This window comes from Dermacentor andersoni, chromosome 11, assembly GCF_023375885.2.
Source record: "Dermacentor andersoni chromosome 11, qqDerAnde1_hic_scaffold, whole genome shotgun sequence".
NCBI lineage: Eukaryota > Metazoa > Arthropoda > Arachnida > Ixodida > Ixodidae > Dermacentor > Dermacentor andersoni.
Window position 1 is genome coordinate 123918416 of NC_092824.1, and position 27426 is coordinate 123945841.

General features: G+C 46.3%; 1 protein-coding gene across 6 annotated transcripts in view; it reads left to right on the forward strand.

Moving 5' to 3' along the window:
- g (adaptor-related protein complex 3, delta 1 subunit-like garnet) overlaps positions 1 to 27426 on the forward strand; it is a 316686-nt gene that overhangs the window by 45865 nt on the left and 243395 nt on the right. For all 6 annotated transcript variants that reach the window (XM_055075585.2, XM_050186104.3, XM_050186105.3 and 3 more), the window contains one exon: positions 1573 to 1622. In XM_055075585.2, coding sequence (XP_054931560.1) covers positions 1573 to 1622 — 50 coding nt within the window. The remainder of the gene's footprint in view (positions 1 to 1572; positions 1623 to 27426) is intronic.

Genomic DNA, 27426 nt, shown 5'->3' on the forward strand with positions numbered 1-27426 from the left:
GATTAGATAATTTGGCCTTTGCCAATCGGTGCTCACACACTTTCACAGTGGCTACATGCAGCATGGTTAGGATGAGGAGTGCACTAGCTAGGCAAAACAGGAACCCAATAGAACCCAACTTTCCACTTGAGAGCAAACACTTGCCAAGTGCACAGCTGTTTTAGGTCATGGGGGGAGTGGGTAGATGCCAATGTACTCTTGACAGTGTCAAAGGGAAGTTTCTGGTCCAGTTAGGAGCAGTGGCGTCAGGCACACCATAAGCAGCAGTGCAATCAGCAGGGATTTCACTGAGGTACGCAAGGATTTTGTCAGTGGTGTTTGATGGGTGTGTCCAAGAGTGGTACAGGCTGGACTCCGTGTGCGCTAGCGTTCTAGAAGTGCTGTTTTCCACTCTCACCAATGCTGCAAAGGTATTCAAGCATGTTACTGCACTGCACTGTGAAGTATCTTTTTTAAGTGCTTGTGACAGCTAGTGTTGAAAAATCTATTTTTGAGAGAGAAGAGACAGCAAGCCTGGACCTTTTTCTGTTGTTTTTAAAAATTCCACCTGCCAGATAAAACAGTTGATTTTCATAACTATGCAAAAATTTAATAGAACTTGACTGTGCCAGTTTTGCAGAGCACATCTTCCTTGTGGCCTTTGCTGGATAATATTTGTTTAAACGTTTTGACAACATGCGTTTGCGTCACATACCTTGCTGTAAAATTTTTATTGCAGATGCCTATGCACATTGCAAAGTATCATGAGTGCACATCTGAAAATCTACCCTGCACAAAGGTCCATCGGTCCTTAAAGACACATTTACTTTGTATAGTACTAAATTTTTGAAGCACAACGTATACCACTACTGCAAGGATCAACCCTTTCTCTACCGCTCACAATAATAATTTCTGGGATCTTATGTGCCAAAACTACAATATGATTATGAGGCACACCGTAACGGTGGACTCCAGGTTAATTTTGACTGTCTGGGGTTCTTTAATGTATACCCAATGCATGGTACACAGGCGTTGTTGCATTTTTCCCCCTTCAAAATGCAGCCACTGTGGCCTGGATATGATTCTGCGCCGTCGGGCTTAGCAGTGCAATGCCAAAACCACTATGCCACTACGGCGGGTACTGCCGACATTCACAATCATCACTAATTTCTACCAATATAGTCGATGATGAATGTAGCTGTCACAAGCAAACATACTTCACAGTGGAAATCTGTGACGATTATATTTGTAAGACTGCTTCTGGTTGCAGTCCTTGTAACCAGATGGTGGCGTTTGTCAGTCTTAAGATACTATTGTATTTTGTTTTTCTCTCTATTCGGGGATGCTTGAACACTTTGATGGGAAACATAGCTGCCTGCATGTGGCAATTCTAGAACATTTCTGGGAAAATTGGCAGGATATTTATTTACTGTGGTACGGAAATGGTTATATAAACGGAAGAGATTGTCAGCGTAAAACATTTAGCAAAATCAGTTTTTAATGGTCTTGCATTATAACGTGGGTTTTGGAGCTATTGTAAAATGACAGCCATCAATGTTCGTGGCAATACATTGATTTGCCTGCTCGTTTCAGCACTTCTGCAATGTCCCTGCTTTATGAGTGCATCAACACAGTCATTGCAGGTGAGTGGGATCTTGGTGCTGCCCTTCTGTGAGCCAGCCAGGTGCCTCTAATGGCTGGCTCACAGTGAAACCTGTGCCAGTGTTTTTGCGGAGGCCATTAACAGCTGTCTCAGTCCTACATACATTGCCAGAATGCAGTAGGCTTCCATTAATTCTACTTTTCTGGGGACTGAGAATTGGTTTTAATTACCCGCCGAACAAAATAAAAGGGAACGAAGAAAAATTCTGTAAGCTTCTTAGTAATCTATAAAGGTCAGCTGCCATTTTCATTCGCAAGACACTGAATATGTAGCATGCCTTTATTTTGGTATGCACTGGTAGATAACAGGTCTCTTATTTTGTTTGTGACAAAGGTAGATAGAGTGGAAGTGGACAAGACAGCCACTTGTTCGCTGCTTCAACAGCACAGCATGTCTGTGTATTTGAGCAACTGTTCAATGTTTCTTTTTTTTTTCTGGGGTGTTCAAATAGCTTAATTTCTGAATCAGATTCAATACAAATATTTGAGAGAAACTGCCTTCGAATATTGAATCAAATAGCGATAATTTCCAACATATAAAGAATGTGAATAATGCAGGTTGGGCAGTGTCCCTGCAAAAAAGGCTTATTGACTTCACTTAAATTATATATGGAATTCCCGTGAACAGCTGGAAGTCAAGTCTACCGAGGAGCTTCTAACTGGGAGACAGTTGAAATCTGATTGTATCTAGTGCTCTGACACTGATAGCTATAAGACTATGGTTTTCACATGCACACATGTATAGTGGAGTGATGTGTTCGTGGAAGTAGCCGGGTTAGCACATATTGTTTTCGAGGAACCCAGCATGTTAAGATTGACCAGGTAATAAATTGCTTTGCCTAAATCAAGAAAACAATTTCATTGGCTGAACAAGGAGAGGCATGCCTATTTAACGACTGAAATCTATTGTAAAGAAGTGACATCAATGTGTTCGCTCAGCAACTGTTGCCTATGTGTAGAAACCACGGCGCTTCAGAAGAAATAATATTCGGAAGAGTCTCCACTTGTCTTTCTTCTTGCTGACTGCAACAACTCTTCTTATGCCTTCTGTTATACAATAAAAAAAAATATTTGACAGCTTTGGATAGGTACATCAAATATGAATTGAATAGCAAAGATTATTCAAATTTCATTCAAAATTTCTAATATTTACATACCTCTGTTTATTTGAAATATCCTTTGCAAGAACTCCACTTCTGTGGGGTTGAGCCATGTTTCTGCAGAATTTTGGCACAGATGTTTGGTGTCTTTAAGCTTTTACAGCTCTCATTGTCAATTACATTGTAAGGCACTGTGGGCACAACATAAGATTTTTAGCCAAGTGTAGTATGCTACCTCAACAAACCAACCAGGTGTTGCGGTTTTTACTTGTTGTAGGACTGCTAGCTTGGCTTATTTTTTAAAGCATAAAATAGAACTAAATGGAAAAAAGCACAAAAGAGAGGTGCTGTTCATTTGTTTCATTGCAGCTTGTCATGAATGTGACATCTTGACTAGGTATACTACCTTGCTACCTTTCTTCTGTAGTGACGACGTGAGCCGCTCTTGAGTGCTAGTGGGAAACATGAAAGTCAAGGCAAGGAATGAACTCTGGTTTTATCTAATATTGCACACGTGTGTATAGATAACTTTAGCCCTCTGGTCGCATTCACATTGAAATAGAAACAAGAACTAAATATACAACATATTCCCCCCTTTAAGACTAGTAAATTAGTCAATTCTAACATATTGTTACAGGGGAAAAATGTATGTATTTACAATATATACAGTTACGTGGTTGTAGCTCAGTAGTCGGGGTAACACCATCTACCGATCGTCGAGACACTTCAACCTCCTCTTCACCTCACAACGTCCTTTTGTCCACAGCGGGACAGACTCGTATGTGACATTAACACCCGACGGCAGAAGCATCGTCTCGATGCTTCCTAGGGTGTCGAATCAATGTGCGAGTTATAGGGCTTTAGTCGCGAAACGTGCACAATATCAGTTGGTGGGGTAGAAGACGTTGAAGTCACAAATGATATCTCGTGAGGTTGGTGACTTGGCGAAGGACTCAGTATGGCCTGACGTATCGCGGCAGCAGTTTTTCGCAAAGGCCGACGCGATGGGAGGGTAACCAAAGCAGGACAAGTGATTCAGGGCTTAAATGAACGTCTTGACGACGACTGTTGTAACGGTACTTTTGGCTAGTCTGAGACGCCAGAAGACGGTCACGGGCAATGTGACATGCTGTGGCCGCACGAACAATGGCGTCGTGAGCATAGAACGTGGTAGTGGTGGCATCGGAAGGGAGCAGCGAGTCAAGAGGCGGAAGTAGTGCACAGCCATATAATAGATAGAACGGAGAATAACCAGTAATATTGTGACTCGTCGAATTGTACGCAAACGTCACGAAGGGTAAGGTGCAGTCCCAGTCTAGATGATCTTCGGACACGTACATGGAGAGCATGTCCGTGAGTGTACGGTTGAGACGCTCGGTAAGTCCGTTTGTCTGTGGGTGGTAAGTCGTTGTGAACTTGTGGGACGTGGAGCAAGAGCGAAGAAGGTCGTCGACAACCTTAGAAAGAAAACAGTGGCCTCTATCAGTGATTAGCTGACGTGGGGCACCATGATATAGGATCACTTCATGAAGGAGAAAATCAGCCACATCAGTTGCGCAGCTCGTAGGGAGGGCACGCGTTGTGGCATAACGCGTGGTATAGTCTGTCGCAATGGCCACCCACTTGTTGCCCGAGGATGAAGTTGAAACTGGCCAAGGTGGTCCAGGCTGACGCGGTAAAATGGCTCACTGGGGATATCTATAGGCTGAAGGTGCCCAACAGGAGACAATGGAGGCTTCTTGCGGCGTTGGCAAAGTTCGCAGGCAGTGACGTAACTTCGAACAGAGAGATATAGCCCAGGCCAGAAAAATCACCTGCGCACACGGTCGTACGTATGGGAGACACCCAAATGACCAGCGGTGGGCACATCGTGTAACTGCGAAAGAATTGTCGAGCGCAGATGCTGGGGAACGACGAGAAGCAGTTCAGCCCCATGTGGATTCATATTGCGTCGGTATAAGGCCCCTTCCTGGAGAACAAACATACGGAGGGAAACATCCTGTTGCTCCGAGGTAAGGCGTTCGATAATGGATTGCGATATGGGTCACGACGCTGCTCGTCGGCGATGTGTGAGAAGTCTGAAATCGACAACACGCAGGTATCTGTATCTGTATCTGTTTCGGTGCCGTCGGGAGGGTCGACAGGATAGCGGGAGAGGCAGTCGGCGTCCTTATGTAACTGCCCAGATTTGTAGTACACGGAAAAGGTGTACTCTTGCAGGCGTAAAGCCCAGCGGCCAAGACGGCCTGTCGGGTCTCTGAGTGAGGATAGCCAACATAAGACATGATGATCTGACACGGCGGTGAAATGCTGACCGAACAGGTAAGGGCGGAACTTAGCAATCCTCCAAACAAGGGCCAAACATTGACGTTCTGTTATGGAGTAGTTGTGCCCTGGTGCTGAAAGAAGACGGCTAGCATACGTGATCACGCGATTGGTGTCCCACTGTCGTTGGGACAAGATAGCACCAATGCCATGGCCGCTGGCATCAGTGTGAACTTCTGTGTAGGCATGCGGATCAAAATGACCCAGCCTGGTCGGGTCCCCAACGAAAAGTGGTGCCCTTTTTGAGGAGGTCTGTGAGAGGACGAGCGATTTCAATAGATCTGGATAAATCGCTGAAAATAGAAACACAGCTCTAGGAAACTTCAGACATCGGTAGAAGAAAGCGGAAGTGAAAACTTGCCAATGGCACGAACTTTATCAGGATCAGGCTGGACGCCAGCAACGTCAACCAAGTGACCAAGTACTTGTATTTGGCGATGGCTGAAATGGCATTTTGCAGAATTGAGTTGTAGGCCAGCTCGTCGAAAAACAGCAAGGATAGCTGAGAGTCGGTGGAAGTTTCTCTCAAACGTCGGTGAAAAAACAATGATGTCATCAAAGTAGCAGAGGCATGTGGTCCATTTGAATCCGCGCAGAAGAGAGTCAATCATGCGCTTGAAGGTAGCAGGGCCATTGCACAGTCCGAAAGGCATCACTTTAAATTGGTAGAGACCATCTGGGGTGACGAAGGCGGTCTTTTTGCGATCTCGTTCATCAGGATGTCACCAACCGGGAAAACCGGGAATTCTCAGGGACGTTGAATAGTCTGGAAATAGTCAGGGAAAACTCGAGGAATTTGTGCTTCTATCAGGGAAAATTAGCTGTAATTTAATTGAAACGAAACGAAAGTTGCGCTAATGCTGGCTCAAGTAATAGAGAGGAATCGTAATGAATTTTCTTTGACACAGTGTCGTTGGCTGGAGTAGTTGCCAGTGTACAGTCAACTACCGGTTTTCCGGACGCCTGATTTTTGGGACATGTCCAATGATTGGGACGGCTATCAACGAAAAATAACTGACACCAAGTAAGCAGTCCAGCGTGTCATCAATGCGCAGAAGGGAATACATGTCCTTTTTGGTAATTTTACTGAGATGATGGTGATCGATACAGTCTCCAGGTATTGTCCTTCTTTTTAACCAAAACGACAGGTGACGCCCACGGACTGCAGGAAGGCTCGATAATGTCTTTGGAGAGCATTTTGTCCACCTCCGTTTGGATCACCTAGCGTTCAGCCACAGACACATGGTAGGGCTGCCGGTGTATAGGAGGAGCGTCACCACTGTTGATTGGATGGGCAACGACACGGGTTCGACCTAGCGGGCGATTGCAAAAATCAAAGATGTCTGCATAGGACATCAGAATGCGGCATAGGGCATCGGCGTAAGCAGGTCGTAAATCAGTAGCTATCATTGGTGTAAACTTGTCGTTGCGTAAAGTAGGAGGGGCAGAAGCTGCAGCAGTGTCGAATCATGGTTCGGGCGTAAGAGCAGTTACTCCACAGTCTTCCAAAGGGGACAGCACAGCGAGAGATACACTCTCAGGAAGCACTTACAAACACAAGCCAAAGTTCAGAAGAGGAAGCCACGCTTTATTGTTGACAAGAGTTACAGTTGAGCTTGGTAGTGCTAGTTGACGGGCCAGGAGGACGTCGCAAAGTGGGTACACCACGTAAGGACCATCTCGAAGTGGTGGAGAAGGCGACATGAGGACGTAAATCGCAGCATCAGGTTGCAGTCGAACAAATTCAGTACAACGAAGTCGGGGACTTGTGGTCATCGGTCGGGTTGGCAAAGTAATGGGGCAGTTCAAGGTGAAGGGTGCCGGTTGCACAGTCAATAAGTGCTGAATGGGCAGTCAAAAAGTCGATTCCCAGAATCACTTCGCGGTGACACTCGGCCAGTACAGTGAACAGGAGTAAAACTGGAAAGCCGGCAATGGTAACACGGGTGGCGCACATTCCCATCGTCACGGCTGTTGTACTGCCATTAGCTACTCGGACGGCAGGCGACTAGGCAGGTGTCAGGACTTTACGGAGACGGCTACGAAGATCTGATCACATAAATGACACCTGAGCGCCAGCATCGATGAGGGCTTGAATGGGTACATCATCAACAAAAATTTCAACAAGGTTCGGTCGAGCAGTAGGGGTCAGCAGAGGTTTTGCAGTCCGTCTCGTCAATGCAGCCGCACCTCGGGGGGCTGCATTGCTTAGTTTCTCGAAAAGCGACCCATGTAGGATGGGGACGAGGGACGTCGAGGCGTAGGAGAACAGGACTGACAGCGTTTCGGTGAGGGCGAGCGGCCAGTGGTGTGTCCCTGAGGTGGAAGGCCGGCATGATATGGTTCAGAGAGGGGCGACAGAGGCTGAGGGTCTCGGTCGAAGCGGCGATCAGCATATGGTCGAGGCGAGGAGCATCAGCGGCTACTATGGCAGTGGCAGGAGATCTGACCGACCCGGGAGCAAGCAAAGCAAATTGGCCTGTCATCCGGTGTTCGTCACTCTGAGGGGTTCTGATATCGATTCGGGAACGACTGTCGAGGTGCAGCAGAGGCAATGGCAGGAGCGGTAGGGGTGGGACGTGGGCGGACGGCAGACTGGATGTCCATGTTTGCAATTTCTTGGCGGACAACAGCTTGAATGAGTGAGATGGTCATGTTGTCATGCATATAGGGGCAGTGAGAACTTGGTGCCATAGCCTCAAGTTTGCGACGAATGACCTGTGTGAAGCTTGGCGTTGTAGGCGGATGTGACGCCGGAGGGTCGTTGCAGGAGGAAGTGGCAGCCGTATTCATAAGTCGGTTGAAGCATTATACGATGCACTTGCTCTTCGCTTGCTCAAAATTCTGGCATTCCTTAATGATAGACTCAACCGTTGAGCAGTTCCTGCAAAGCTGGAGGTTGAACTCTGTGGGGTTCTCACACGTGCTCTTGGGACAAAGGAACGACAACAAGGTTGTGCAAACAATCACAAGGGCATTTATTGCACTTTTCATAGACTAATGCCTGCTAGCCGAGTTGCTATCCACAAAACATGCCGATGGGCGCTCGACAAATTGTGGAAGTCTGACTCACTGCGACTGGATAACGAGCGAATATGTTTGCCCCATGCTGGACGCCAGTGCCTGGTCGTTCGTGCATACGGTCACACGAACGATGGCGCGTTCGAACGATTGTGTTCGTCCATTCTGGGGTAGGCCTCGCGAGACGGTCTCGCAGAAACATGAATCGGCGCATGCGCAGAATGTCTGCGCCGCTTGCCGATCCCGAGCCAAAGAGGAAGAGCCTTCTCCTTTTTGCGCCCAAGTAACTCCGCCGTTAGGTGGCATTAGCAGAGCAACACTCGCGCCATCTCGTACTACCCTGCAAGCATACCGACTGCCGCAGTAAAGCCAGCGGTGAAGCCAGATTACAGGAGACGAGAACTATGTGAGAAAACATGTCAGGGGACGCGTGAGAGTCGCGCATCCCCACAATGCATCGTCGGGGATGCCCTTCCAGATGTGTCCAGCCTTTATCGGCCTCCAGCATGTCCGCATCCACTTTACAGCAGAGAGCCAGAATGTCCTGAATATATGCAACGTACAATTCGGTTGTTGTCTGGGCCAAGCTCTTGCTTGGCCTCTATTTGATGTACCATAAGTCTTCCGAAAAGATCACGTAGCTTTTCCTTGTGGGAGTCCCAGCTTATAATGTCGGCTTGATGCATTTCGAACCATACCTTCGCGGTTCCTCCCAAGTAAAAGATCGCGTTGGCCAGTGAGAGTGTGGCATCGCACTTGTGCTTACCGACGCGTTCATACGACGTTGACCTTGCCAGTGCCGATGAAGATTCCCGAGTGACGTAGCTGGGTTAGCACTACTTACGCTGGTGCCTGAGTGGCGGAGACAGCGTCAGTAGCCATAACAGTGGAACCGATGTGACCCCTGCTGCGAAGATCCAGGGCCGTCTTGTGGCAAGAGTAACCCGCACGTCCACCAAAATGTTACAGGGGAGAAAATATATGTATTTACAATACATACAGTTCCGACGTTGTAGCTCAGTAGTCAGGGTAACACCATCTACTGATCGTCGAGACACTTCAACCTCCTCTTCACCTCACAACGTCCTTTTGCCCACAGCTGCACAAACTTGCATGTGACAATATTTTGTAACCTGAAAATAATTACAATGCTATATACATGAATACATAAAGCACAAGTTTGAGAAGAGGATCACGTGACAGGTCATTTATGCAATGTTCATCCCATTAGGCACACTACATGTAACGATATTGATCAGGCGGTTTCATGTTACAAAGTGGCAACACAGGACGCAAATGTTCAAGAATTGGAGACAACATCCCTATTGTCTTGAGGCGGGGTGTCAAGGTGGGGAGTGGCGGGTAGTCGAGAACTCGAGGAATCGAGGACTGGCTTTGGAGACGCCATACCAGTTGTGTCTTGAGACTCTGAGGTGGTGGCATGGAGTTGAGAGCCCAAAGAATCGAGGACTGGTCGGAGTAATCGAGGACCACTGGGGAGAGACCTATGCTGAACGTGAGCACTCTCATTGGGGTTCCACGATTGAAGTATAACTGAAGTTGCCACAGAAGCCTTTGACAGCTTGGATGCATTCCATATCGTTGCATCATCGAGTTGAAAAGACAACTGCCCGTGTTTCTTTATTACCTTGCAGGAACACGTGAAAGCGAAGTTGCCCTTTAAAGAAACGACTGGCTTCTTCATTTGAACCATGTCGCCAACTTTCACAGTAGTCTCTTTCACAGACCTGCGACTGTGCTCATATTTCTGTGCTGCTGGTTGCACCGCTGCTGCTGCTTCACCTGCTTGTGCAGGCACTCAAGTTGTGTGTCTGGATAGCTGAAGAAGACAAGTAATGGGTATCCTACGATATCGTCTTGTCCTTGGTACGCGTCCATGGAGCAGTAATGCTAGAGTGACCCCAGTACAGTAGTAGCATGCGGATTGCAGCGGTAAATCCCCAGATACTCGATTACTGCTTGAAAAAGCAGACGCTGCTCTAAAGCCGCCACTTCAACATATGACTTGAAAACTCTGTTGAAGCATTCAATTTCCCTGTTCGCTTGCGGATAATACAAAGAAGGATGCAGAAGGTGGATGCCGCAGTTTTTTAGAGAGTGCTCATACTCTCTAGAAGTGAACTGTGGGCCATTGTCACAAACGACCTCATCCGGGTAACCTTCGCAGGAAAATAGTGAGAGCAAAAATTTGGTGACTGTAGCTGTGGAGACTTTGCTACAGAAGTACACTTCAGGCTCTTTGAAAAATAGTCCACCAGTGTAATTGCATATCGACAGTTGTGTGGGGCTCACTCCAGGGGACCGACAATGTCAAGTGCTATATTTTGCCATGGGCTGTCTGGGAATGGTACTGGTTGCAGTGGAGTAGCAATTATTTTGGCGCTCTTAGGACTGGCCGAAGTGTCAGTAAAAACATATGCCTTAACATTGTAGAGCACCTTGAGAAACCTCTGAATAAATTGTTTCTAACATGATATATCTTACATGGTTCTTTTTTCCATGTTCCAAAGAACGCTCGTCAAATATGAAAAAATATCATGTGACGGGGTGCCTGCACACTGTTATTGTGCTTCTCTCAAACGTGCGATAGATGAACAGGGTCGGCTGCAGCGAGACTGGCCTGCGACTGGGTGTTATGCCTGGTGTAGGTATCTGGGCATGCGGCTCTTATCGCATGATGGTGCAAATGCATGCTGCTGGCCGAAGCGATAAAGCTTCTAAGGCCACAAAAATGAAAAGACGAAAGCAGCATTTTGATTTTGCTTGAAAAAAGGGAAGGGCGAAGCACGTGGCGACAAGGGAAGACAATGACAGCTGCTACAATTTTGACTTTCTACACAACTGACTTTGTAGTAGTTTTCGAATTGAATGATGATGCTACAACTTTAAACCTTAGGGCCCGAATAACAGCGGATAAATCAAACGGGGACAAGACTAACTAAAGGTAAAAAAAAAAAAAACTTCGCTATATTCAAGGAAGATTACACGTCTTCTTCAGACGATGACTCTTTTCGCACTGGCGCCATATACTCTCCTCATACTTGCTGTCTACCAGACGTTCTTTTTTGGTCTTGCACCCCGCACATTGTTAAGAACGGCCTGCTGAGGTGCAAGTTTTGCCAGCCAGTTGCGACAGCGGCGTCAACTTTTCTTGGAACACCACCGTTACGCTCTACCCTCGGCCCCGTTGTGACTAAACGCGATCGGCGGACCAACTATTGTTTCTGAACCCGCCACCACCGACCTGATCTGCTATGAACGGGGGAGTTGCCGAGGGAACGTCTCTGGAGGCGCCGTTCAAGACGCAAGACAATGGACAACCGGCGGCCGCGCTGCGGGGGTCAGCTTGGGGAATCGGATGTGCCGTTCCTGACGTCAGCTCCGAGTTCTGCGAAGACCGTCTGACGTCGGTTGGGGACCATGAACCTCGCGCAAGGAGGTGTGGGTGTAAGCCCTCGTCTACGGTGCCTGGTTGAACGTTTGCCTCACCTTGGGATCGAGGGGGGGACCGAGTGTTTATTAACCGCTGTTGTGTGGCTGCTCAGTGGACTTTCTCTCGCAGTCATGCTAGACTGATGAACTGCAATGTCCTTATGTAGATACTGTAAATAAAGCCATATTCCTCGTTTTCGATGAGAAGCAGTCCTTCCCTTCAACAACGTCCTCAGCGTGGATAAGTTAGACGACGGCATAGACTAGCTACCATCTAATTCATGCCCGACTCCAATCTTGACAACTGGTTACGAACGGTGGGATTGACCTACCAATCCTTACAACGTGTACATCGCTTCTTGGTCGCAGTAACGGGTGGCTGCATCTGGCCTCACACTTGTGCACCGTGACCGGCGTGTCAGTCCCTGAGAGAGTGTGCCCGGGGGCTGCTCCAGTTTACCGAATGTAGTCATACATTATGTACCTCGTTTAATGAATCCCAGCGAACTGCAATATATCCAGTGCTCCTCAGGTGTCCGTATCCCTGCGTGTTCTCCATAGCAAAGCTATTTGGCTGTAACCAGTGTTGAGCAACAGATACGGCTTACTCCAATGAGGAAAGAGCAGATATGGTCTTGGCTCTAGGTGCGTCAAGTGGACATAGAAGGCGTGCAGTTGAGCTATTTAAAAGCTTGCATTCAGGCACGCGTCCGAGCTCAATGACGATTGTGTGTGTATATGAAACGCTGATACAGACTGGGACTTTTACGAAGAAACAACATAAATCTTCAATCCTGGGCGAGGACGTGGAGACAGTTTTCCTCAGACGCACATGCAAGTGTTCATAGTGTGGGTGCTGAAGCTGGAGTGCCAGTCTTCGGTGTGGAGAATACAGTAGAACCTCGTTAATTCGAAGTTCATCGGACTGCAAAAAATCATCGAATTAACCAGGTTTTCGAATTATCAAAAATGGACGAAAAACGAGAAATAAACGTACGAAATGTGGCTGTATCAACACTGCACCTTTATTTTGCCTGAAAAACGGTCACTTGAAGTACCGTATTTACACTATTGTAAGGCGACTCAAATGTAAGTCGAACCCCTTATATTGCGTACGACCGCACCACGACATCTTGTGGAACAGCAGCCCACGCCGAATGAACCAACGACATGCAGCCATCAGGGAGGCTCTTTTGACAGGTCCAGTTGGCGTAATTTCGCGGTCTTCTGCTGCCAGCCACTCATACTCACAGCGGAGCAGGTCCTTAAAAGGCGAAGATCCGGGCTTGTTTCATGACCATGTCGCACTTCACTGGCAGGGACCCATTGCGCATTTCAGCGATATATGCCGCAAGCTTAGCCTACAGCTCCAAAAAGCGTCCAGACTTTGGCACGTGGGAAATTCCTCACTTGTCGTCACAGGTGAAAATTTCGCTTCGCTGCAGTCACCACTCTCGCACCACCCGTTCAGAAACATCGAAGTTGCGGCCCGCTGCGCAGTGATTTGTTTCTTCGGCGCAAAGGATGGCAGTCTCTTGAACGCTGCTGTGAACGAGTGCCGAATGATTAGTGGGCCTGGAGCACTCGTGATGACTGAGGAAGCATAGAAGTAGCACGTAGCCAGCAGTCAAGTGGAATGCGTCAAACCAATGCCTTTCGTCAAACTATAGAGCAAGCTAAGTGCAACAGGCAAAGAGAAACCCGTGAGTGGTGTCTGCTCTTCCATGAACTACCGATGCTCCCCACAAGTGTCGCCGTACTAAGGGTGCCGCCGTGAATAGAACAGCGGCGCTTCCATCAACTATCGACACCCCCTCATGAGTGTTGTGTGCTCTGTAAAACTCTAAAAAATGTTGAAAAACCCTTCCGAAAAGCGAACAAACATGCTGGATGGCGAAAAGCTATGGGTAGGACCATAGAGCAAACATAAAATTCTAACTGCGTTGTAGCCCGTTGATCTCGCTTTTTTGGCGGTGCCATGTTTTGGTTTCGATTGTAAGTCGACCCCCCACTTCAGATTTTCAAATTTAAAAAAAGTGGTCGACTTACAATCGTGTAAATACGATGGTCATCGATGCGTGACTGCTTGGCGCGATAGTTAGCCGCACCGTAGGCTGCGTCCTCCAGTCTGCTTACAGTGCGCAGCAATTCACTGTTACCGCCGCTACACTCCACAAAACAGCGCACAACGTTCACCGGAAACAGAAAGTTGATTTAAAGTGCCGCCTGGCTGCCACTCTGGCAACTATAGTGGCCTCAGAGACCGGCACACAATTTTTTTTTGTTGTTGCGGATCACGGAGACCATGGTTTAAACTGACGTATTATCTGGATATGGGCATGCTGACTGTTCAAATTATCCGGAAAAATTTGCATGCAAACTGTTGGGACTGCCGAAAACCTTCGAATTACGCGGGATTTCGAATAAACCGAGTTCGAATTAACGAGGTTTTACTGTACTTAAAAAGAGGCAACTTCACCCGTACCAGGTGCAGCTGCACCATATGTTGGAGTCCTGTGATTTCCAAGATCGAAAGGGCTTTGCAAACTGGATTATAATCAAGACTGAAGAGAACCCAGGCTTCGTCAACAAAATACTGTGGACTGATGAAGGTACCTTCTCACGTAATGCGCAAGTGAACAGCCACAACGCTCACTATTGGAGCGACGAAAACCGTCACTGGATTTTGAAGACACATCACCAATTATCAGTGGTCGGTTAATATGTAGTGTGAAATTTATGGTGGCACTATCATTGGCCCCATGTTTTTAATTAACCCGCTTACAGGCGAAAGATACGTCAACGAAATCCTTGATGGGGCGCTTGAGGATTTTCTTTGCGAAATTCCATTGGCTAAGATCACAAATATTTGGTATCAGCATGCTGGTGCTCATGCGCACGGCAGCCGCAAAGCTTGCAAATGGCTGCATGATGTATTCCCGCAGCAGTGGATTGGACGGCATGGGCCCATTGCTTGGCCGGTACGGTCGCCAGATCTAACTCTCCTCGATTTCTTTCTCTGGGGCTACGTCAAGGATCAAGTATACCGGACACCAACCACAACATCAGAGAACCAAGAAGAAAACATAAGACAAGTCTGCAACTCTGTTCCTGTTGCCACGATCAAGAACGCCTAGGAAAATGTGTCTATGAGATGCCAAATGTGCATTGCAGCAGATGGTGACCTCTTCGAACACCGATTATAATCAAAGGCCGTTTTTTGGATTGAAGGTCACTGGAAAATCATTCCGGCCCTAACGCCGCCTCCCCACCCAACCCCATTACACGCCGTCGGCAGGCTACCAGCTCTTGCCCATTTCAAACATAAAAAAAAATAAAGCTATGTTCTTGTTCTCTTCCGTCTCCTTAGACGCTTTATCACTTCGGCACCGCTCGGCCAGCAGCACGCATTTGCGCCGTCATGCGATAAAACCGCATGCCCAGATACCTTCATCAGACAACGCCCTGTAGCAGGCCAGTCTCACTGCAGCCGACCTTGTTCATCCATCGCACGCTTGAGAGCAGCACAATAGCAGTGCGCAATACCTCGTCACGTGATATTTTTTCACATTTCGCGGGCTTTCTTTGGAATGCTGAAGAAAGGACCACATGATATATCTTGTCGGAAACAATTTATTGAGAGGTTTCTCAAGGTGCTCTACCACATTGCGTATCACACTTGGGGTCTGCAGCCAATACTTAAATAGTTGATTAATTAAACATAACTAATATGTTAGTAAGGGGCAAATAAAAATAGCCTGAGTAACTCTAGGCCAGTGCCAACATTATGCATTCAGTTCAACTTGCGTCTGGAGTGCCTTTCATTTTTAAAACTTTGGCTCAAGTTATGTGGGACAACCTGTATATTATCTGCTGCCTGGCAGATGATGCAGGTCTGAATCGTGAGCTTAACTTGCTGATCCATGCCTGGCCACCAAAACTGTTCTCATAGAAATGCCTTTGTCCTGACAATTCCAGGATGGGCCTTGTGTGCTGCAGCAACCACGTGTGGTGTTGGTGATTCTGGAACAATAAGACGGACCCCGTCTTAACCTATGGAGGAACAAATTTCCAATAACCGGCAATTCTTGATGCACCTTACAGTATGGCTTAAGTTCAACTGCAAGCGATTTGTGCAAAGGCTACAATGACTGAATGTGGGAAATTACTTGCTGTAACGTGTTGTCTTCAGCCAAACACTGCTGGAATTAGTTTTTGATGATGCATGGTAGCGCTTGAATGAATGCTAGAACTTCGTCTATCAGTTTCCTCCTGTGGTCATGAAACTGGAAGACTGGACAAAAGCGTCTGCAACTTGGTATCCTAAACCCTTCCTGTATTGTACCGTGTAGTTATACCGGTAAAGTCACTCTGCCCAGAGTGCTGTACGAAGTGGTTGTCTAATAGTGCTTTAACGTGAAAAAAGAAAAAAAAGAAAAGATACCAGAGCCTGGTGGTCTGTGCACAGATTGAAATGGCACCCCCCAAAATACGTATGCCAATGCTCAATCGCCAACACACATGTGAGTGCTTTGCGCTCTCCAGTGGCATACTTTCTCTCTGCAGGAGACATAGTCCTTGAAGGAAACGCTACAGTGCTTAATTTGTGTCCGTATTTCTGAAGAACAGCTCCGAGTCCGCAGTCTGATGCATCTGTGGCGACGACGACTGGAAGTGATGTGTTGAACATCGGAGGTACTGTACCGGAATCGAGCACTAACTTAACCTTTCGGAAGCTGGCATCAACATTCTAGGGCCAAACAAAGGGCTTATTCATGCGAAGAACAGCCTGCGTAGGATCGACGACATCGGCTAAGTTGGAAATGAACTTGGTATAATATTCCACTAACTCAAGAAAGAATTGAAGGCTGGCGGCATCTACGGGAGCAGGGATGTTCTTGATAGATTCTACTTTCTCCGGTTGAAGAATGATGCCATTGGGCATGACTTTGTGGCCCAGGAATGAAAGCTCATTTGTGAAAAATACGCACTTGTCATTGAGCTTGAGCCCTGCTTGTTTGGTATGCCTTAGAACAGTCATGAGGTTTGCCCAATCGTCTTTTTCACTTTTCCCAGAAACAATGATCTCATCGATGTAAAGCAATACACTAGAGCATCATTGTAGAATTTGTGACATCATTCGTTGAAAGGGAGAGCGAGCGGAAGCCAATCCAAAGTATGTGTCTAAATTGATAAATTTAGTTATGCATGTGCTACAAAGGCTGTCAAATCACGACCCTCTGGATGGAGCAACACCTAATGACAAGCAGATGCCAGATCTAACTTTGGGAAGTGTGTTGCTCCCACAAGGCTGTGCAGAAGTTCTTCAGTGTGAGGAAGCGAAAAATTGTCTGGAACAAGTGCCCTGTTTGCTTCTCGAACATCGACACACAGGCGAACACCCCCATCCCTTTTTTTTTTACGGTGATGATAGGGGTGACCCATTCTGACGTGTTCACGCGCTCAGTCGCATCCTTCTCTTCCAGCCGATGAAGCTCTTCCGAGATCAACGGTCGTAAAGACAGCGGTAGGCAGCAAAGCTTGGACGCAACGGTTTGGACAGATGGATGTGTTTTGACATGGTGGACGAAATTCTTAGCTTAGGCCACACCATTTCCAAAGAAACAATGGAGCTCTTCCCGTGGCTGGGAAGTGCTGTATAGAGTGGAGAAGGGCTCTTGGCTGAACATTGTTCTTTGCTACTAATTGCAGTGGGAATTGTCTGTAGACAATGGTGGGATGAGCCATCAGGTTGTAGATTAAGAGCCTTAATTACATCAAGACCGAGAAGCAAATTGCCTTGAGACACAACATAAAACAAAATGGAAGCCGTTCGAGCCATGTGCATAACCTCCGAGACAAAACAACCATGCACAGGTATGCGCTGTTTTGAGCAGTCCATCAACTTAACCCAAGGTGCAGTACATTGTCCCTTACTGCTGAAGTGCTGATTGAAGAGGTTATATGACATCACGGAAACTGCAGATCCCGAGTCAACTAAGAACATTAAGTTGACGTTTCCTGCTAGAACTTCTACATGAATACGAGGCTGAGTGAACGCAGTCACAACTAGAATACTTGCAATGTCGTTGCGTGCTTCACTGCTTGTTCATGAACGAAAAGAATGCGTCGGTTTTTGTTACACACTGACTTGAAGTGGCCAACCAGACTGAAGCAATGGCAACATTTCCCTTTAGCTGGACGATGAAAAGAAGGAGCAGAGCAGATGCAACTACAGAAGCGGTGACATTCTGGGACAATATTAATTTGGATGGTAACATGGTTTGCTAAAGCTGCAACACCATTGTCATACGACGAAGGTGCGGCCTTTGTCTATTATTCCGAAAGCAATACTGCTCGCACTTTCGGCCCATCGGTGGTCGTGGCACCTCCTTACACAGCTGCGCGTCACGTGATCGTGTGACGTCACGCCAGACTGAGAGACGGGGCCCCAGCTCGTGGCATCGATGGTGGAGGCGAAGCCTTGCGCGCCGCTGCTGCGGCGCTACCGAGAGAGGGCGCTCGCTGGTGTGACGTCACGCTAGGAGGATAAATGGGGCTACAGCTCGGCTCCTCGCAGTGGTCTGCGCGCTGCCTTGCGCTATGTCGGATGATGTATAGCCCTAAGTTTAACAAAGGGCAACCATGTCCACACCATCAGCCGAACCAAGGCGCAGCCAAGGGTATTGCTTTCGCAATCTTCCAGGCTTAACCAAGCTAAGCCTTCAGCCAATTTTTTTGATAATGGTCCACTGCTTGTGCCCTGAATATCTTCTGAAAGATTTTTAGTGGCGGTGGTCTCACCTTCTCCGGCGTATTCGGTAGACACAGGAAAAGTCAAGGAAATGTGCAGGCCGTCGGCGCCTAAACTATGGATAACAAGGGCCTTTCAACGCTCTACCTAGAATTCAGATGCTCCCAGAGCCAGCATGATGTTCTTGAACAGTCGTAGCCACTGCAACCAAGCAACAGCAGGGTTGCTGGGTGGTAGAAAGGGAACCCGTGGTGCGAGTTTAGAAAAACTCATGGCGGGAAACAGAAAGGCACTGTTACACCCTTTCTTATGTTGACCCTTATCGCCAATGTAGTGACGGCATGAGTGGCTTTTGGATAGTGGAAAACATGAAAGTCAAGGCAAGGAATGAACTCTGGTTTTATTGAATAACACACATGTATATATATAAATAACTGAAGCCCCCTGGTGGCATTCACATTGAAACAGAAACAAGAACTACATATACACCTTCCTGCACTTTTTCTCTTTCTAGTAAAAAAACCAAAAGGCTGAAACTTTTGAAGTATTTGTCAGACTATCTGCATGTTTGGCAGGAATGGAAAACATTCCTCTGCCTACTTTTGTCAATCAGAATTTGCTGGGCATTCATTGTTCACAGCTGTTGTGCTTCTTAGTATCACTCTAATGCTAGTGCTATCAATACCTTTTTTCTGATTTGAAGAGCAGGGTGGGTTCGTAGTGTGAGATTGGGAAAACCGCACAGGGACACAAGACAGGAACACAAGTGCAACTCTCAACTGGTATTTTCTTTTATTTGAAATGCAAAAGAAATATTTATAGAAAGTATTTTTTAAGTATCGCTTGGTACAGTTAAACCCGGTTATAACGAACAGTGTGATTCAACGGTATTTGGTCGATGTATGGAGTAGTTCGATATAACCGAACCCGCTTATAATGAACTTCAGCACCAAATTCGCTATATGCGATGTTGTAAACAGTGAGGGGAAAACTCACTAAGAAAAACCATGCCACTCACTGCGAATAATTACTCCAGGAGTAATTTATTGCGTAAGAGAGTGCCACCTATTCCCAGTAGGCAGTGATTTTTTCTTGAACACTTTGTTTAGTTCCATCAATGAGAATTGCATTTTTGACATGCGACATCATTTCAATGATCTCCAGTCCCCTTCTCTGTATCCCCGAGCAGTAACGTCGAGAGAGGGCTATCGTCTTCTGGCGGTGGCACCTCGGCGGCACCAGATGCCAGCATGTCGGCAACAATTTTCAAATCCAGCGGGCTTGCCATCACAACTATGCCCTCGTCAACCATCAAAAAATTCTCGTAGGCATCATTTTCTGGCAAAGCATCTGCAACATGGGCTAGCTCTCCCCATAGCATGGTAAAGTTACTGTTGTCTTGCACAGTACTCGCAACTTCCGCCCCCTCTTGACACAGTCCAGAATGGTGAAAGCAGTTGCGGATTGTGTCTCGAATCACGTCTTGCCAGGCACGACTGATCATTTTGATTGTGACGAGCAAATTAATCTTCAGCTCATCGCTTATCCGCACTTTTACCAACAGGTGCTCAATGACGCGCTTCCGGTAGCCCACCTTAATCGCATGGATGATGCCTTGGTCAAGTGGCTGCAGAAACACTGTTGCATTGGGTGGCAAGAAGCAAAGTTTGATGTTCCTGAACAGATCGCGTGCGATCTAAGTTCGATATGTCCAGTGTCTGGTTTGTTATAAAAAATACATTTTACATACATAATGATAGGAGAATTTCAGTTGTTTGATAGAGAGCATATTTCACTCTCTCCGAGTTTGTTATATTCAGGTTTGACTGTAGTGAAGGAAACAAGACACAATTAAAAGAATTGCAACTGAATTAAAGCAATAATCAGGCAGCTTTTATTGCCAGTTAGTCTTGGGATGTGTGCTGTGTAGATATTCATTTTCAAGTGAACAGAATAAATGGCTGGCTAACACATACACCTCCCACCTTTATGTGAAAGACCTCCATTATTGCTCGGTTAATTTGGCTCTTCTCTCTCTCAATAGGATACTGGTGTTGATGAACGTCGGTCTGCAAACACACGTCCTGAAATGGGTAGTCATAAGCTAAGTTTGACAGGGACAGTTTGTTTCTCAAGTTTGTTGTATGGCTTCCACCACAAGTTAATGGCAGCTGGTGACAATTTGTTTTTGCAAAATTGTTTTTGCAGAAGAAGACGCAAACAATAAAGGGGGGTACAGGACACACAAAGCACTTCGTCTGGCCTGTACCCCCCTTTCTTTGTCTTCTAACACAAAACATTTTCCCAATACGTAACCAACTTGCCCAAATCACCGCTTTAGCTTGACATCTTTTTCAAGCCTGATGTACTGTTTTACACAATAGTCTCCAAAGAACACATGGTGCAGAGTGAGGTCTCAGTTTCTTTGTTGTATTGATAGCTCTCTCGTCTACAAGTGGAAACAGCAAAGCTGTCCTCGCTTGCAATTTCTAACACCCAAGTGTCGGTCGATTTATCTTCAGAACCATAAACATTACATTGCAGTGGCAAGCATTGGTGTGGAGTATTTCTATTACTCCTGACCTCATAACAAGCTGATGGAATGTAGGGAAGATTTGCAATGTTGTTTAATGATGAACTTGAGTTTTGTTTGCAGTCTGGATTGGCACTTGTCATTCATACTACAGTGAAACCTCGTTAATTCTTAAAATTGGGTTATTCAAGCTCGTTCTTTGGTCCCGGCAGGCCTATGCATTATTTAATGCAATGAAACTTGTTAATTAAGACATGTTTAGCCGCACATCGGAGCGTGACGAACGCGGAGCACTACAAATGTGCGATGCAAAAGAGCAAAAATGGTGTTACCATCCACTGAATCGAAGTGGCGGCGTTCGCACCGCCATAGTCATCAGTGAAAATCGTGCTTGAATGACAGCAATGCCAGAACGCTTCGTGCCTTTAAAGCCTTTATTCTTGCATTAACTGCCGTGCATAGGACCACGTTGGCCGCGTGCCTTCATGACTGCATAGTTACCATCCATGATCGCATCAATAGCAGCAGTAGTTCGTCTGCAGCGATTGCAGCAAACAGTAGTTTCGTTTTGACTCGGTACGCACGTAGGCAGTGTGCCTTCACAGCTGCGTAGTCGACATCCATGATCACGTCGACAGTGACTATGGTTTGATCCACACTTGCAGCAAATGGTAGTTTTGTTTTGACTCAGTGCCGGTGTCAGCTGCACGCCTCCAAACTGCAAGGTGGACATCCATGATTGCGTCAACAGTGGCTGTGGTTTCGTCCACAACTGTTTCGGCAAACAGTATTTCAGTTTTACTCAGTGCAAAGCTGTCAGGATGAAGAGCACCATCTACATCGCAATGGGTGGCTACACTGGCAAAAAAATAATTGGGATTTGCGCGTGCTAGTGAAAAATGTATCAGATTAAGACTCATGTCACGGCTTCGCTATGAAGAGAGTCATGAGGCCTTCACCGCTGCGAGCGCTAATCAGTCACGAGATGAGAATTGCAGCTTATGCACTGCTTTTGTGCAAAATAGAAACAGGATTTGCTGATTCATTCAGTAAGTAAAATCGTATTGACGTAGTAAGCATTTGTTTGTTTTCTTGATACCCTCGATAATTTGACATTCAGTTAATTCGCACATTTTTTTCGGTCCCATGAAATCTAAATTAACGAGGTTTTACTGTATTGCTTTTGTTCTATCTTCAATCATTATACAGTCGACGACCGATAATTCTGACTCCACAGGTAATGTGAATAAGTCCAAACTATTGAATGTCTGAAAAAACGAATGTATCCAAAAAGATCACTTTATGCAAGGCGCCTGAGCAAGGAACAAGTGGTCGATGCATTGCTTCATGCACTTCTGCTTACGTGCAACCAATTAGGTCTGTATTTCTGCCACTTTTACGTAGCGCTGTGCGCTGATGCAAGGACTGCAAAGGCTTGAGTCAGATCTGCATGTGAAGGCTCCAGAGTACATGGCACATCATCATCCGAGTCAGAGTCGCTGTTTGACGGCGGGAGGACTTGCTCGATTATTTCGTCATCGTTCAGTTCGGCACACGATGAAACTGTGCTGTCGATGTCTGCAAAGTCATCAAATGTAATGGTGGCAGGAATCGGCACACCGCAGCCTAGCAGGTCATCAATGATGTCAGCATTTGAGCTCATTGTGGTAGGCGACAGTTCAGCCTCATCAGTTGCAGGGTCAGGCTAATTCGCATTGCAAGGGTACCGTTAATGCCATTTGACGTGGCCTGTCTATAACTTCATGAGAAAGACTTCTTGGAGCCAGCAGAGCACTGTCTGGAATACAAATTAAACAAACAAGCACAGCATGGCAGAACATTGTCCGGAAGGCACTCAACAAACAGAATTGAGATACCCAGCCATGCACGGGGGTGCCGGACTAGTATATGATGATAAGATGCTGATGTGACCTCACACTTCAGGCAAATCCTCTTAGATTGGCATTGGAATGTATATCTCTGAGGCGTAGAGCAGCAACCAAGGCCTGGCCTCAGAGACTACCATTTAGCATGTAATCTCTGTGGCCATACTTGATGTCTCATTGAGGTTGCCAGAGGAGATAATGGTGGCAGAGTCGACGTATGCTACAGCTACGGACGGAGACCGGATAATGGAATATAGGGCTGGCGATTGTACGAAATATGGGTTGTCTTTACACATTGTCTAAGGGGCCATTGGCGGTGCCCCAAAGCTGTCCGAATTATCGAGCATGTTCGGTTTATCAGTGTCCGATTTATTGGTCGGCGACTGTATGTTGGAAATAGTAGACAACTCTATGTACCAAGGGCAAGTGTTGCCTGTATAGGCTCTCGTGTTGTGCACCTACTGAGTTACTTTTCCCTGAGCCCTTTGAATGGAAGAATCTTAAAAAAAAGAAAGGAAGGAACGGCCTGAGACTATTCTTTTCTTTTCATTTGGCTATCTGGTCAGTGTTTGAAAGGACAACAATAATCAAAGGTTTGTTAACATGTTCAGGCTTTTCCAAGAGTGGTGATTAGGTTTAAAGCTCTGAGTAGAAATTACTGAGAACCTTCGATTCTTGGATGCCCGACTTCGATTTTAGCTTGGCCATGTACGTTGGGGGTACCACTTGTGGTCGAATAAAGCCCCTACTGAATTTTTCTCCTAATCATTCTAAACTACATTAAAGGGACACTAAAGGCAAATATTAAGTCAAGCTAAAGTGATAGATTAGCGTTCAACAATCTCTAAGGCATCAATATTATCGTGAACACCTTAGTTCACGATAATTGAGAGTTTGACGTAAATGCAGGACACGATTAGAGACTCTCCCGGGACATTCAAGTACTTGCCTGATGATGAAGGCACTCTTCATTTAAATTATGTCACTAGTACTCAACCACTCATTATAAAAGCATCAATTGCATTATTAGACTAATGAAAATGTTGCTTGTTCAGATCTATTTCATTTTTAGAAATAACTCATTGACAACAATAGGAACGGTCAAAGGGTTTCATTTTTGCTTGACTCTGCACAGCCCCCATTTTCGCCTTTCAGTAGGTTTGCTATTGCATAGTGCTGTGCTGGTTTTGATGGCTTTCGAAACTCACGCAAACTGCAAGTAGCAGAGAATTTGACTTCTATATGATGTCGCAGAGTGCCCGGACGGTTCGTGCCACTTGACGAAAAGCAGCTGCAGCGGCAGATCCACCGCTCTGTCATTGCTCAGTTTCTTCATGGCTGCGCATTTGCATTTTGTGCAAAAAACCGTACCACCATCTGTCGAGTGCCATTCTACTCAACGACGGCAGCGAAGGGCGGTGATGGCATATGGAATGTCACCATTCCCTGGTTTAGTGGTGGGAGATTTGAATTGCGATAGAGGTATTCGGACACTTCAGATGCAATTTTCTTGCAAACTAAGTTTTTTCTTGGCATGTAACATGCATTGCGAGGTTTCTATAATGGCATTTAAAGAGTCCACATTGACTTAGTATTTGACTTTAGTGTCCCTTTAAATCCACGTTAAAAGTCATTGGGACAGGTACTGTACTTCATTATAAGGAGCATTACATTTTTTGTATAAGCAGATGGGCTCTAAAAGAAAGCCATAGTACAGCAGGACATGCAGTTCATTGGCATGGGAGCTCTCCTGGTAGCATATACTGAAACGATGTTGATGATCATCAGCCTATTTTTATGACCACTGCTGGATGAAGGCCTCTCTCAGCAATCTTCAATTACCCCTGTCTTGCACTAGCCAATTCCAATTTGCACCTGTGAATTTCCTAATTTTATCATCCCACCTAATTTTCTGCTATCCTTGGCTGCACTTTCCTTCCCTTGGCACCCATTCTGTAACTCTAATGGTCCACCGGTTATGTACCCTATGCATTGCATTGTCTGGCCAGCTCCATTTTTTACTCTTAATGTCAACTAGAATATTGGCTAGCCCCATTTGTTCTCTGACCCACACCGCTCTCTTCCTCTCTCTTAATGTTACACCTAAAATTTTTTGTTCCATCGCTCCAAGTTTCTGCCCCATATGTTAGCACTGGTAGAATGCAATGATTGTACGCTTTTCTTTTCAACGACAGTGGTAAGCTCCCAGTCAGGATTTGGTAATGCCTGCTGTATGCACTCAAACCCATTTTTTTATTTGCCTGTGAATTTCCTTCTTATAGTCAGGTCCCCTGTGAGCAATTGACCTAAATAAATGTACTGCTGCACAGACTCTAGAAACAGACTGGCAATCACGAATCCTTGTTCCCTTGCCAGGCTCTTGAGCATTACCTTTGTCTTCTGCATAATACACGGTCTGGGTTAAGGTCCAGAATCATTTGCTGCAATTCATCCCCAGTGTTGCTGAACATGACAATGTCATCTGTAAATTGAAGGTTGTTGAGATATTCGCCGTTGATCCTCCTGCACATTTTAAACAAATATCTGCCACTTGATCACCAGCTTCAAATCATTTGGATCCTGGCACCCAGGAACTGAGGCTGCCCACCATTATGCCCGAGGTTTCGTCAGCCAGGCAGTGGGAGGCCTTGACCTGGTTTCAGCGAGGGATTGCATGGGGATGTTCCATGAAATCACTATGCATTACTGTGAAGCTAGACAAAAATACCCTGTTCCACATAAATCACTGGATAAACTGCAACTGGTTACCTGGAGACAGTTGCAGACTGGCTCATTTAACAAACCTTACAAGTATTTCCTAATACATCCAGACTGCTTCTCGTCTAAATGCAAAAGCTTCGACGCCCATAAAATGGACCTGACGCATATATTGAGCGACTGCTCTGGGCTAAAGCCTAGAGCGGAACACCAACTTATTGCACTCGGGCTAGGAGGTAGTGGAGTCACGCTTGGATCTTGTGGTCTCGTGGTCCCATAGTCTCGTGGTCCCGTCGCCAAACTTGAAGTTCGAAAGTGCGGATGCGTGTAGATGCATGTGTATACAAAAGCTGAGACTGGATCAACTTACGCGTGCTTGGCCTGTGGAAATTAATTGCTGCCAGAGCCTAAGATGACATTAAAGGGACACTAAAGCGAAACAATAAATCAGTTTAGACTAATGAAGCATTGTTTGAGAACCTTGCAGGCAGTCATTTAAAAAAAATAGTTTGATTATTAGATGAGAAAATGAAGGTCCAAGTATCAGTATTTGAATTTCGCGCTGAAACCTGTGGGGTTCTCCTCCCGTGCTCTTGGGACAAAGGAACGACAAACACTGTAGTGCAAACAATCACAAGGGCATTTATTGCACCTTTCATAGATCAATGCCTGCTAGCCGAGTTGCTATCCACAAAAGATGCCGATGGGCGCACGACAAATCTAGAAGTCCGACTCACCGCGGCTGGATAGCGAGCGAATATGTTCACCCCATGCTGGATCCCAACGCCTGGTCGTTCGCATGTACGGTCACGCGAACGGTGGCGCGTTCCAAGGCGGCCACGCGAGACAGTCTCGCAGAAGCATGGATCGGCGCACGCGCGGCACAGCACGTCCGTACTGCTTGCTGTCTTGAACCAAAGAGGAAGCGCCTTGTCTTTCGGCGCCCAAGTCACCCCGCCTGTCGGCGGCGTTAGCAGCGCAACACTCGCGCCATCTCTCGTACTGCGCCTCAACCACTCTGACCACCGCGGGCGCCAGGCCACGCGAGCCGTGCGGGAAAACAACATATCAGGGGACGCGTGAGAGTCGTGCATCCCCACAAACCCCAGCGCCGGTACGTCAGCGTGACGTCAGGGATTCCAAAGTATGTTTTCGCATTTTAGCCGCGTTGGCTGAATAAAGGTTCCCGAAACTTGCCATGTTTAATATTTGGTTCCTTTAGAACACAATGTAGTCAATCTGTACCGCTATATATAATTAATAGGCCCAAGAAGATGGCATCGAAATTCAAGACGTCACAGTCCCCAGGTGTGGGAACTTAAGTAGGCGTCGCCACCCGTATTTCGTTCTAGCGCTTTTTCTGGCTTACCAAACGTCTTATCGTTGTAAGAGTGGTGTTTCTGGTGTTGTAGAAAGGTAATTTAATGATGCAGAAGAAATCATTTTTCACTTTAGTGTCCCTTTAAGTATGAAAAGAGTCAATGTGAGCCATATGAACGCAAGTTTGCCCAGTGCAAGAGCCCAGCAGTACCTTCCTAGCGATGCTGCCTGGTTGTATCTTGCCAGTTTATTGCAGTGCCTCTGCATCTGCTTCAATTACTGTGGTATGAACTTATTGAATTGAGTGCTACAGCTCTCCTGGGAAAATTCATCCAGGTACTCCACAGACACTATTACACTGTGAGTTGTAATTATGCAGACTACAGCGTTGTTCAATTGTACAAGTGGTTATATGATACAAGGTTTTTATGATATAGGGCAGAAAGGATATACCACATGTTCTGCGAAGGTTTATGAGTGGTGGCGCTGGCTAAAACTCCCAGGGTTAGTTCTAGCAGTAACACATAAATACCCCAAAAAGTGGATGGGAAGATGGCGCCGCGGTAGCTCAATTGGTAGAACATTGCATGCGTAATGCGAAGACGTGGGATCGTTCCCCCCTGCGGCAAGTTGTTTTTTCGCCCACTTTCGTTCCATTAATTTATAATTTCTTTA